The following is a 13659-nucleotide window of genomic DNA, read 5'->3' on the forward strand; positions in this document are numbered from 1 at the left end:
GGTTTCCGCAATTTTAGTCTACATGAATGGTTACTTTATTAAAGTTTAATGTTGTCGAATAAATTATAAATTTAAAGTTAAGGATTTTGAGTGTGTATTTTGATACAAATCTTTTGAATAAAGTTGTTTGTGATTGGAATTTTTAAAGCTTTGAGGTATGGAAGTTAATACTTGAAATGTTGCATGTGCTGGGTTGTCTCGGATTAGCGGTACTTGTTACCATTTTGATGATTAAGACTAGTGTACTATTTAAAATTATATGAGGCCAATTTTATTTGAAATCTACCTCATTTATCTACAACTTTCATGCTTTGAGTTTTGTTAAAATCATTTTGGAAGTTTGGCCAAAATCTCCCAGAAGTGTGTCGAGTGTTTTGATTTTCTGGCAGTGAAACATCTCGGGAGAATGAGTATAAAGTTTTACTGAAAAGTCCAATTGATGTGATCTTTTTGGCATTATAAATCCATGATCAAGGGCTACAACTTTTAGGTTTACCACTTTTCCGAATTCCGAATTTAAAATAGTGTTTGAGAGCGAAAAAGAAGACCCATCTGCGCAGGTCATGCGCGCCCGCGCCGAAGAAGTGGAGCGGCCGCGCCTTGCCTTTGGATTTTCTTTTTTTTTTTTATGTTATTTTAGGGTCCTAAATTCATGGTCATGATCTTTTAAGGCTTCTAAAATATATTCAAGAGTTTTTATGCAAAAAGTTTCAAGTTTTAAGTCAAGAACGAAAAGAAAGACTTATGTGGATCGATTACGTTATGTGATGCATGTACATGTCTAAGTTTCATTCATGAAGCATATGTTCAATATGAAAGTACAATTTTCTTTTTAGCATTTAAGATATGCATTATGTTATCGAATAAGAGGGTGTCACATATGTGATTTAAGGGAAACTCAATAACCAACTGTCTCGAGTGTGCTATACGAATAGCTCCAACTCTGGATTGAAAGAGTGGGTGCCCAGTGAGCCAACTTGTGGCTATGGGCTTTGATGACTCTTTGTACAAACGATCTTTTGTTTAATGTAATTTACACTTTTATTAATGGCAATGACTTTATCTTTCTTCATATTGTTATATTGTGATATACTATTGTTGTTTTGATAAAGACCTTGAATATACTATAGTGTATGTAAGATGTGGTAGAACATGGGGATGTCTATCATGAAATACATCTTATAGTCACTGTATATTCTAAACTGTTCCTAGTCGATTGAGCCGTCCGATAATAAGGATAAGGATCGCTCAAGTTTGAGACTAGCATTTGCGATGCGGAGTACCACGTTTCATTGGTAGGGAACATGGAGATGTTCGAAGCATGCAAATGGATATTCATAGGATGAATAATCGAACTACCCTATCCGGACTTTCCAAGTGGTTATCACTTATCGAGTGGATAAAGTCCGCGGTTTTGGTTGTACACCATTAGTCCTTACTACTTGAAACATCATGGAGACTCTATATGCTAGTACTGTGCTTTGACTCGTTTACCGACTCTATGGGGGTCATCAGGTGTCGGGATTGGGTACAGTTACAACACATATAGGAGTCGATGCATTGTTGTCAAGGATTCACCACATACTTGCGAGTGTGGATATCCTATGCGATCTGAGGAGATATTAGTGTGACGAATCTCTGGCCAGAGTACTTGATGTGATTTAAGAAATGGTTTCTTAGTAGCACATGCGATGTCACTAATTTGATCTTCAAGATGTATTGCATAGTTATCGAATCTTGAGCGACTCTCGATATACCAATGGTTGTTGATTCGATCGGGATATATGGATGAAGGGACCGTACTGTACGCGAACCAAAATCTACTGGTTCTTGTAGGCACTATCAGTGATACCTAGGGAATCATGGGGCGATGTTGCTAGGCGCTTTACCATGATTCGTTGGGCAAGTCGGAAATCGTTGTTCCGAGTCACAAGGAGTTGTGAGCCCACGGCTAGCTGTATCCCTGAACCATTGAGGGTCACACAGTGTAATGGAGTTTTAATCCCCATTGAGATAGTTAAATTTAAAGAGTTAAATTTAATGAATAAAGAAGTTGGACTTCTTAAATAAGAGTAAGGGAGTAGGATTTCCTAAAATGACATAGGGATGTACATTTTTGGAAACCACTGAATTCGGATTCAGGAAAATTTATCTTGACTTTAAAATGTGCAGAAATGGTTTCTGTGCACATTGGTGAAATTGGTTTATCAATCGGAGTCACGATGAATTTTATATTAATTTCTGAACATGCGGGCTTTTCTTGTCGGGCCTCAACTTATGACTAATGGGCCCTAAGGTGTTAGTGGCCTGCATTATAAATAAGTTATTGCAGTACAGAAATTACACACAACAGGTCATAATTTTGGGAGCAAAATTTCGAAAACCCTAGCCTCCTCTCTCTCAAAGTGGCCGAACACCCTCCCTCTCTGTCTGAGAAATTCCGGTCTGTGATTTTGAATTGCAGTCTGGAATAGCGAATCAAATTCGTTTATTCTCTTCGCAGAAAACTTCTGATAGATTTTCTAGTGCAATCTATCAGAGGGATTAAACCTCCATTCGTGGACCTGATTGAAGGAGTTCATCGGTTCCAGGGAGAGACAACAAGAGCAGAGAAATCTGTTGGAGTCCAATAATCTCGATTCGAGATTGAAGGTAAAATTTAATAATTGTTATTTAAATTTTACACACACTTATAATTTAATCGTTGAACGGTTGATACCCACAATATGGAATTGTTCCATAATAAAATTTTTAAACTTCCGCTGCACCGGGTATCAATCGTGATTGATCTGAACACCAGTTTTCCAACATGGATAAGCTACAAAAGGAGGTTATATCAATATCTAAACAACCTAACAACAACAAACGCTCAAGGTAAACTCTTTACCGCAATTCGTCCAACTCTTCGACGATCGAATTCTGCTGAATCTGGGCTCGACAAACTCCAAACGAATCTGTACGGAGGCAAAAGTTGATCAAAAATGACGAACAAACCCAATGCCAAAGTTCTACAATTCAAAACGGTTCAAAAATCCCAAAACTCAAATCGGCGGCATAACGGCTATAAACTGATCAAACCGGAAACACAGACAGCATTACATCATTGAAAACAACTTAAATCAATGCTAAAACATCAAAAACAACTCAAATACAACACATCTCATAATCTCCATTTTTTGAATTAGGCTTCCAAAAATCATAACAATTCCGAACGACGCTCTATTTCAAAACCGACTGAGAATAATCGATAAGAACTCGTTCAAGAACAACATAACCAAAACTCAATTGATTCTAACAACATCCAAAAATAGAAGTACAACTGATCGGAGAAATACTTACGATATAACGAAGCTCTCGCTGTTGTGATCGTTAATCTGCCTTCAAACATAAATTCTAACGGACGGATCGGCCGGAAACTGAAATCACAAAGCTTGGGAGGAATCTCTAATGAAGGAGTCGGCCAAGGGGAAGGAGAAGGGTTGAATGAAAAGTCAAACAAGTGGTAGATAATATATAAAAACCCTTATTTGCATTTTAGTCCCTGAAAAATCCGAAATTTTCAAAATAGACTATGATCAAAAACAAGTCGGCTCTTGAACTCTGTAATCTCTGATTATCTCAAATAAACTCAATTAAGATAAATTTAGGGTGTTACAGCGAGCATGTTCTTTGGATTTTGGTTCAGCTTGGCAAGATCAGTTGCCATTGATTGAGTTCGCGTACAATAACGGTTACCATCGCAGTATTGGGGATGGATCCGTTTGAGGCGTTGTACGGGCGAAAGTGTTGTACTCCATTGTTCTAGGAAGAAGTGGGGGAGTGACAGGTAGAGGGACCAGAGTTAGTCCAGCAGGTTGTTGATATTGTTGGATAGATCAAGAAAAGAATTAAGACTGCGCAGGATCGACAGACTAGTTGTGCGAATGTCAAGCGTAGACCCTTGCAGTTTGAAGTGGGCGAGAAATTCTTTCTGAAGGTCTCACCATTTCGTAGGATTTTGAGATTCAGTCTCAAGGTTAAGCTATCTACTAGGTTCATTGGTCCATTTGAAATACTGGAAAGTGTTGGAGATCTAGCTTACAAGTTGGCTTTATCTCCGTATTTGTAAAGTATCCACGATGTGTTCCATGTTTCACTATTGCGATGATATGTGGCGCATGAGTCTCATATCCTACAACCGTCTGAGGTACAGTTGGACACGGATTTGACATACGTGGAAAGACCTTTGCGTATCATAGGTCATAAGGATAAGGTGTTACGCAACAAGATCATTCCTCTAATTCTAGTTCAGTGGCAGCACTGAGGCACTAAGGAAGCCACTTCAGAACTTGAGAGTCGTATGCGTACAGATTATCCAGAGTTATTTTGAATTGTTGTATTTTCAGTTATATCTTGTAAAATGAATCATTTTGAATAAAATATGTTTATTCAGTATATTACTGCATTCAGTACTTAAGATTGTTCGAGGAAAAAATATCTTAAGTAGGGGGAGAATGTAATAGCCCAATTATATTTTATAAGATTAGGGGACTTAAACGTGATTAAGATATTGATTAAGGGACTTAACTGCAATTTCAGCTCGGACAAGATCGGACCGTCCGATCTAAGAACGGAGCGTCCAAACCCAACCACTGAGGTTTCAAGCTGGTACTGACACATGGCGGATATCAGAGCGTCCGATTGGGGGATCGGAGCGTCCGATGTGGTGATGGGACAGATGTCACAAGATTGTGACACGTGGCAATACAAGCAAATCGGACCGTCCAATCTGGCCAATCAGAGCGTCCGATCATGCCCTATAAATATGAGTTCCGAGGGCCACATTTTGCACACCAATTCTCTAGATTCTCTCTCGGTCTAGGTGTTTCCTAGGATTTTTGGGGTGATTTCAGCCTTCTTAGGCTTGGTCCGGTGATTGGTAAGGCACTCCGTGTTTGCTACGGATCATTACCTAAGTTCTGGGGCAGTCGTCATCAGTGGGATGATGACAGACGCAGGTATAGCTCTGGCTCCTTATAGTAAATCGGGAGTACGCTATAGCGTAGTTAAGGCTTTTAGAATAAGATTATAATGCATGAGTATTTTGCATTGTAGTACGGAATATAGGCTTGGACATAGAGCTTATCTAGCTTGTCTAGTGTATGAGGTACGGAAGTATTATTCGAGATATCCAGATTGAGTATGCATGTATTATGTGTTTGCATGGATTATGTGATTGCCTGTTTTATATGCCCTTATATACAGCATGTCACGACTGTATGTTGCATACATGAGCATATTGAGCCTTTAACTTATATGTATCCTATAGTAGGGCGCTCACCCGACGAGTTTTTGGATGGTTGGATACGTAAGTCTTGTGTCAGGTCACCGTGATGGTTGGACACATGTACTAGTATTAGGTCACCATTATCCACTGAGTATATGAGCCACCTCCTAAGGTGACGGCACAGCGTGCTATATACCCTAGGCCCGGTCTATGAGAGAGTTTCTTGACGTGAGTGTCTTGGTACCCAGTTCACTTGCATACATGCACATATAATACCGTATACTCATACTCTCGTGCAAAGCTTATCATGATCATGTCCCATAATTTGTTGTATCTGGACACCCTATTCCATGGGGTAGGTTTGCGGCTGGATGAGGCGGGTGGTTCCAGAAGAGCTTAGGCAGTGGATGGCCAGCAGGATTATTGTCTAGGCTTATGTTTCTGTTGTTTTTGGATTGATATAGAGTTCGATATGGTTGTATCATAATTATTTTATTTGGGAATTTATTTATGGTTTCTGCTGTTATTTTTTCTGATTAATTGTTTTAAATTTAAATGCATGCTTAAGCTTCTGATTAGTAGGTGATCATGGTGCGGGTCACTACACTACTAGATCATAATTGGATTGAATCTATGCAAGAAGAGCTCAATCAGTTTGAGAGAAATAGAGTATGGAATCTGGTACCTCGCCCAACTCTTCAAGCAGTAATCGACACCAGATGGGTATTCAGAAACAAGATGAATGAGGAAGCTACTGTTGTGAGGAATAAAGAAAGACTTGTGGCTCAAGGTTTCAAACAAGAAGAAAGCATAGACTATGACGAGACCTTCGCACCAGTAGCCAGACTTGAGCTATCAGGATCTTTATAGCCTTTGCAGCTTTCAAGAACTTCAAAGTCTTTCTAATGGATGTAAACATCACCTTTTAATTTTTAAACCGTCCTATTATTCTTTGACATGTAAGCCCTATTGCGTGTATAACCCATTGGGTCTTTTCATAACTGTTCTTCCACGCATCCATTACTCACTTACGACTATCTTTTGCTACTGATTTTTCTCTAAATATCAAAACTCACGTTGCAATTATACCCATCACTATGGAAACATACACTCTTAATTCCTCTCAAGTTTACTTTGCATCTATATACATCGTCAAAGATGAAGCCCTAGTGAGCATGTTCAAATATTTGGGAACATCTGGGCTACGTACCTTTCTGGAGACAAATGCAATCATGTAAAAGAAAACTTTGCTAAAGTTATAGTCTTGGACATAGAGCTTATCTATCTTGTCTAGTGTATGAGGTACGGAAGTATTATTTGAGATATTCAGATTGAGTATGCATGTATTATGTGTTTGCATGGATTATGTGATTGCATGTTTTATATGCCCTTATATACAGCATGTCACGACTGTATGTTGCATACATGAGCATATTGAGCATTTACCTTAGAGGTATCCTGTAGTAGGGTGCTCACCCTACGAGTTTTTGGATGGTTGGATGCGTAAGTCTTGTGTCAGTTCACCGTGATGGTTGGACACATGTAATAGTATTAGGTCACCATTATCCACTGGGTATCTGAGCCACCTCCTGAGGTGACGGCACAACGTGCTATATACCCTAGGCCCGGTCTATGAGCGAGTTTCTTGACCTGAGTGTCTTGGTACCCAGTTCACTTGCATACATGCACATATAATACTGTATACTCATACTCTCGTACTGAGCTTATCATGCTCACGTCCCATACTTTGTTGTATCTGGACACCCTATTCCATGGGGCAGGTCTGCGGCTGGATGAGACGGGTGGTTCCAGAAGAGCTTAGGCAGTGGATGGCCAGCAGGATTACTGTCTAGGCTTATGTTTCTGTTGTTTTTGGACTGATATAGAGTTCTATATGGTTGTATCATAATTATTTTATTTGGGAATTTATTTTTGGTTTTTGCTATTATTTTTTCTGATTAATTGTTTTAAATTTAAATGCATGCTTAAGCTTCTGATTAGTAGGTGATCACGGTACAGGTCACTACACTACTGGATCATAATTGGATTGAATCTATGCAAGAAGAGCTCAATCAGTTTGAGAGAAACAGAGTATGGAATCCGGTACCTCGCCCAACTCATCAAGCAGTAATCAACACCAGATGGGTATTCAGAAACAAGATGAATGAGGAAGCTACTTTTATGAGGAATAAAGCAAGACCTGTGGCTCAAGTTTTCAAACAAGAAGAAAGCATAGACTATGACGAGACCTTCGCACCAGTAGCCAGACTTGAGCTATCAGGATCTTTCTAGCCTTTGCAGCTTTCAAGAACTTCAAAGTCTTTCAAATGGATGTAAAGATTGCTTTTCTAAATGGACCACTAAACGAAGAGGTTTATGTTGAGCAACCCCCAGGTTTTGTGAGTCATTATTTACCCAATCACGTTTACAAATTACACAAAGCTCTATATGGCCTCAAAAAAGCACCCAGGGCATGGTATGATACGTTATCTCAATTTTTTTCTTAAGCATAACTTTGTTATTGGAACAGTAGACAAGACAATATTTACATTTTTCAAAAATCATCACACATTTCTCGTCAAATATATGTTGATGATATAATTTCTGGGTCAACTAAGCCCAAGCTTCTTGAGAAGTTTGCAAAACTTATGCAAGATCAATTTGAGATGAGTATGATGGAAGAACTGACGTTCTTCCTAGGTGATAGGTTACACCTAAAAATTCAACTGGGCTTGAGCCCAATCATGAAGGTTCACTCTAAATATTTTTGAGGCTCAAGCTTATTTAAATATTATATATATTTAATTCAAGCAGGCCCTAAATTCTATAAAAGCTCATAAGAGGCTCAAGCCCATGAAACTCTTTGAATATCTATAAATAGCTCAAGTCACCTCATTATTAAGGTACACACTTTCTTAAGCACTATATCGCTCTACTCTCGATTATTATTCCTTGAGTGATAACTGACTTGAGCGTCGGCGTGCCTTCGTCGGAAACCCTCCCGGCTCCTCTGACTTTGTTTTGTGATGTAGGAACAACCCACTGAAGATCTCCCAAGGGAACGCACAAGGACTTATTGATACTCCGGACTTTGCGGAAGCAACGTGTTGAGTACAAGTGATTTTTGGCTACATCAGCTTGGCGTAGTCTGTGGGAAATTGTTCTTTACGTCATTGAGAGCACATATTACTTCAAAAATGTCTCAAGAAAATAATAACAATGGAAACGCACCGCTGAGTATTACTCTCACCCATGAATCCTTGACTGCACTAATGGAAAACACAGCAGCATTCGTAGCAAAAGATGCGGTTGCTCAGTACCTAGAAACCCGTAAGCGTAAAAGCAACAAGAAAAAGGCTCAAACTGAAGGCTCGTCATCTCTTGAACCTAATAACGAAGACCCAAATAAAGATAAGTCTAAAGTGAATGATAAAGATCAAGGCGTGAAGCAAGTGTTCACACAGTTCTTGACACCTCTAGCGAAAACAAGATCACTAATCCAACTCGAAAGGATGGATCTCGCACACATGTAACTGGAGAGAATATGTCCGCAATTTTGCCGTCACGTCTAAGCCCCTTCACTGATGACATATTATCTGAAGCATTACCAAATGGAGTCAAAATCCCCAGCTTACCTGAGTTCGATGGAACGAGTGACCCCCAAGACCATATTGACAAATTCTATGCAAAAGCGGATTTGTACGATATCACAGATGCTGCATACTATAAAATTTTCCGAACAACATTATCAGGAAGAGCACTCACATGGTTCAATAAGTTACCTTCTGGATCTATTGCCAATTTGGAGCAACTTACTGACTACTTCCTCCAGCAATTCTCAATTAACAAGAAATATCCAAAAACAGCAGCATATTTGTTCACAGTCATTCAAAAAGAAGGAGAATGTTTGAGGGACTATGTTCGGCGATTTACTCATGCAGTGCACGAAGTTTTACACGTGAACCATGATTTGTTAGCTGGAATAATGCAACAAAACTTGAGCCATCGAAAGTTCAAGGAATCAATAGCGGGAAGGCCGCCCAAAAACTTAGAGGAATTATTGGAAAGAGCTGAAAATACATACGGGTTGAAGAATCTGTAGAGCCACACTACTTGAATAAAAGAAAGAGAGAAGATGATAAATCAGATATTAGAAAGCGAGACGAGAAACGAACAGCACAAAGCCCCCGCCTCCAGAATACACCCCTCAATGCACGTCTGACCGATATACTGGTAGTGGCTAAAAAACAAGGATTGTTACGTCCCCCTAGCCCAATGCAAAATAACCCAAAACGCCAACGTTCGGAAAAGTACTGCCATTTTCATAAAGATAAAGGTCATACTATGGAAGATTGCTTTAATTTACGAGCAGAAATTGAAAAACTCATAAAGCGCGGACATTTTGGGAATTTTGTGGACAAGTACCGCGGTGAGAAGCGAGATGACAGGCGTCGGGACGAACAACCAAAATGTTACTATCAAAATAGAAATGATGAAACTGGGAAACAACATGAAGGAGATGATGAAAATTTGCCCACTGGATGAATAATCGTCGTAATCACTGGGGGTCCTACTTGTGGCGACTCGAACAATGCAAGAAAAGCCCTTATGCGGGCAGCAAAAGGAACCAACAATTTGTCTAGCCCCACTTCCTTGCCAATGTATGAAATTGGAACTATCCAAGATGGATTATCATTCAGCGACAAAGATCTGGAGAACCCTCGGGCTGCCCATAATGATGCTTTAATCATCTCAGCCACAATCTCCAATTTTTGGGTAAAAAAATTCTAGTGGATTCAGGAAGTTCGGCCGACATAATTTTTCATGATGCATTCGTCAAGTTGGGAATTAGTAATGCACAGTTAACTCTAGTCAATACTTCACTAGTCGGATTTTTCGGAGAAATAGTTGAAGCTTTGGGCGAAGTAATGCTTCCACTTTCCTTGGGTTCTTAACCCAAACGGTCTACTAAGATGGTGAAATTCCTTGTAGTAAAGGCTTCATCTGCGTACAATGTGATATTGGGACGACCAAGTCTCAATATATTCCAAGCCATCGGATCGACATATCATATGAAGCTGAAGTTTCCGACTCCAGGAGAAGTAGGAGAAGCCATTGGTGACCATCGTCTAGCCAGAGAATGTCATGCGGTGACTTTATGGGGTTCATCAGGAAATCGTAAAAGACAAGTTTCTAGTGAGGAAAGAGCACCAAAACCAGGAAAAATTTTACGTGAAAACGGAATACATTTGGTGGATGAGGAAGCCGAGAGCAAAGAAAGAATAATAGTAACCAAAACTCTGAAACATGTGGAAATCATTCCAACTGATCCCAAGAAAACCCTGAAGATCGGGACCGAATTACCTCCTGAGTTGGAAGAGAAGTTGAAAATTTTCCTCAGTCTCAACTTGGATGTGTTTGCCTGGGGAGATGAACCTTTGCCCAGAATACCTCACGAACATATGCTCCATCACCTCCGTGTTGATCCAAAAATGAAACCTGTGAAGCAAAAGAAAAGAGCATTTGGTCCAGAGAAAAATCGGCATATAGCCGCTGAAGTGGAAAAACTCTTAGCAGCAAGATACATCAGGCCAGTTACATACCCAGATTGGCTTGCAAATGTTGTCTTAGTACCAAAACCTGGAGAAAAATGGCGTTTGTGTATAGATTTCACTGATCTCAACAAGTCATGCCCCAAAGATCTGTTTCCACGCCCACGAATTGACTTGTTAGTCGATTCGAAAGCAGGATGCGAGCTGCTCACTTTTCTTGACGCATATCAAGGATACAATCAGATCGATCTAGCACCAGAAGACCAGGAAAAAGCAAGTTTTATCACTGATAGGGGGATTTATTGATATGATGTTATGTCGTTTGGGCTGAAGAATGCTGGAGCTACCTATCAACGTATGGTAAATACCATGTTCGAACGCTTGATCGGACATAAAATGGAAGTTTATATAGACGACATTCTCGTTAAAAGTACCCCAGCATCTAATCGCTTGAAAGATCTTGGGGAATGCTTCAGTATACTCAGAAAATACAGGATGAAGCTCAATCTGGACAAATTCACTTTTGGCGTACGAGGAGGCAAATTCCTTGGTTACATGGTGTCAGAACGAGGAATAGAGGTCAACCCTGAAAAAATTAAGGCAATTTTGAACATGAATCCTCCTAAAATGTGAAAGGCATCCAGGAATTAACAGGACGTTTGGCCGCACTCAATCAATTTATTTCAATATCTACATACAAGGGGTTACCATTCTTCAAAATTTTGAGGAGTGGGAAAGGTTTTCGATTGACAGAAGAGTGTCAGCAAGGATTTGAGAGTTGAAAGTGCATCTGACCTCTCCGCCGTTGTTGGTAAAACCAAACGAAGGTAACACCCTGCTGATTTATCTAGCAATATCTGTGGAGGCAGTAAGTGCAGTATTGGTCTTTGAAGTAGGACGTGAGCACAAACCAGTGTACTATGTCAGCCGAACTTTACATGGAGCAGAATGATGATATACAAAGATTGAGAAACTGGCACTGGCTTTAGTAACTGCAGCAAGAAAACTACATCCATACTTTCAGTCTCATCGAATAATTGTACTCACCAATCATCCTCTCAAACAAATTGTCTCGAGTCCTGAAGCATCAGGAAGAATGGTTAAGTGGGTTGTCGAATTGAGCCAATATGGAATTGAATATCGCCCGCGTCCAGCGATTAAAGCACAAATTCTGGCTGATTTTCTATTAGAGATGACAGTAACTCAAGAAGAAAGATCCACCCAAACATGGATGGTTTATGTCGACGGGTCATCAACCTCTATAGGAAGCGGTGCAGGTATAGTTGTGGAGAGCCCACAGGGAGATAAATTTCAATATGTCATCAAATTTCTATTCCCTGCAACGAATAATGAGGCAAAATATGAAGCTTTCATCATGGGAATTAAATTGGCTTTGTCGGTCGGAGCAAAAATACTGAAGATACACAGTGACTCCCAACTTATTGTCAGTCAGGTTAATGGAAATTATGAAGCGAAGGAAGATAAAATGCTTGAATACCTTACTCAAGTGAATGAGCTTCTCTCGTGTTTAGACAGCTATGATATAAAGCAGATACCTAGAGGGTAAAATGAGTCAGCAGACCGTCTCGCCAAGTTAGCAAGCTCCTTGAACAACATTGATAGTAGGAAAATTAAATTCCTAACATATGCCAAAGAAGAAACTGATGGAAGTGATGTTACATTCTTCTGTGCTGACAGCGAAGAACATAGTTGGAAAGATGAAATAATCGACTATTTGATGCGGGGTAACCTACCCGCTAGCCAAGTAAAAGCTCGAAAACTTAGAGTGCGAGCTGCTCGGTTCACGATCATTGACGGAGAACTGTATAAAAGAGGTTTCTCTTCACCTTACCTAAAGTGCCTAACGCCAGCCAAAGGAAACTATGTGCTCCGTGAAATTCATGAAGGAATTTGTGGGAATCACTTAGCCGACAGAGCTCTCGTGGGGAAAGCGTTACGCCAAGGATACTTTTGGCCAACGATGAAGAAAGACGCTATTGAGTTAGCGAAACATTGTCACGCATGTTAAGAGCATGCTAACTTCCATCACCAGCTCGCTACAATCTTACAGCCCCTGGAAAGTCCTTTACATTTTGCTCAATGGGGAATGGATTTGGTAGGTCCTTTTCCTCCTGCTACCGGACAAAGAAAATTTCACCAAATGGGTCGAAGCTGAACCATTGGCCAAAATATCCGAAAGAGATGTAATCAATTTCTTATGGAAGAATATAGTATGCAGATTTGGCATTCTTCAAACCTTGGTTTCAGGCAATGGAACTCAGTTCTCTGGAGCGAAAATAAAATATTGGTGCAAAGGATTTTCCATCAAGCAATTATTCAATTCTGTCGGGAATCCTCAAGCTAATGGGCAAACCGAGGTCACCAACCAGACCATTCTACAGCACCTCAAAACACGCCTTGGCAATGCCAAAGAGAAATGGATAGATGAGTTTCCAAGAGTTCTATTGGCATATCAAACCACTCTACGCTCTTCAACTGGAGAATCTCCTTTCAACCTGGCCTATGGAGCGGAAGTTGTGGCTCCTGCCAAAATTGGAGAGCAATCATGGCGAGTGAAACAATACACTTCATCTGGGAATGACCAAGCCCTCCGAATTTCATTAGACTTGGTGGACTAACTGAGAGATGAAGCTTCTTCACCATAATAATATTATAAGTCCCGGGATACCTCACCATGCACCAAGTGGGTTTAGGAATTCCCCATGAGACAAAATCTTGGGAGACTGATCCTCTCCCAAGTACTCCATTATTAAAGCGATAGTATTTTATCCATCAAGCAAGTATACAATAGCAACTTCAAAATACAAAGAGATATGATAA

At 40.0% G+C, this 13659-nt stretch overlaps 1 protein-coding gene across 1 annotated transcript; it reads left to right on the top strand.

The window, feature by feature from the left end:
* Positions 1-11914: 11914 nt before the first annotated feature.
* LOC140877304 (uncharacterized) lies at positions 11915-13457 on the top strand. Its single transcript, XM_073280842.1, has 3 exons — positions 11915-12381; positions 12517-12838; positions 12939-13457. Exons 1-3 carry the CDS (start codon positions 11915-11917, stop codon positions 13455-13457), a joined length of 1308 nt encoding a protein of 435 aa, XP_073136943.1.
* The last annotated feature ends 202 nt before the right edge of the window (positions 13458-13659 follow it).

The sequence above is a fragment of the Henckelia pumila genome, chromosome 2, assembly GCF_033568475.1.
Source record: "Henckelia pumila isolate YLH828 chromosome 2, ASM3356847v2, whole genome shotgun sequence".
Taxonomy (NCBI): domain Eukaryota; kingdom Viridiplantae; phylum Streptophyta; class Magnoliopsida; order Lamiales; family Gesneriaceae; genus Henckelia; species Henckelia pumila.

Bases quoted from the DNA above. Each gene is read 5' to 3' on its own strand.
- LOC140877304 (XM_073280842.1), top strand. From the start codon at position 11,915: ATGGTTAAGTGGGTTGTCGAATTGAGCCAATATGGAATTGAATATCGC. The intron at 12,382-12,516 runs GTAAAATGAGTC...CTGTGCTGACAG, and splicing joins ATAAAGCAGATACCTAGAGG to CGAAGAACATAGTTGGAAAG. The intron at 12,839-12,938 runs GCATGTTAAGAG...TGGATTTGGTAG, and splicing joins AGTTAGCGAAACATTGTCAC to GTCCTTTTCCTCCTGCTACC.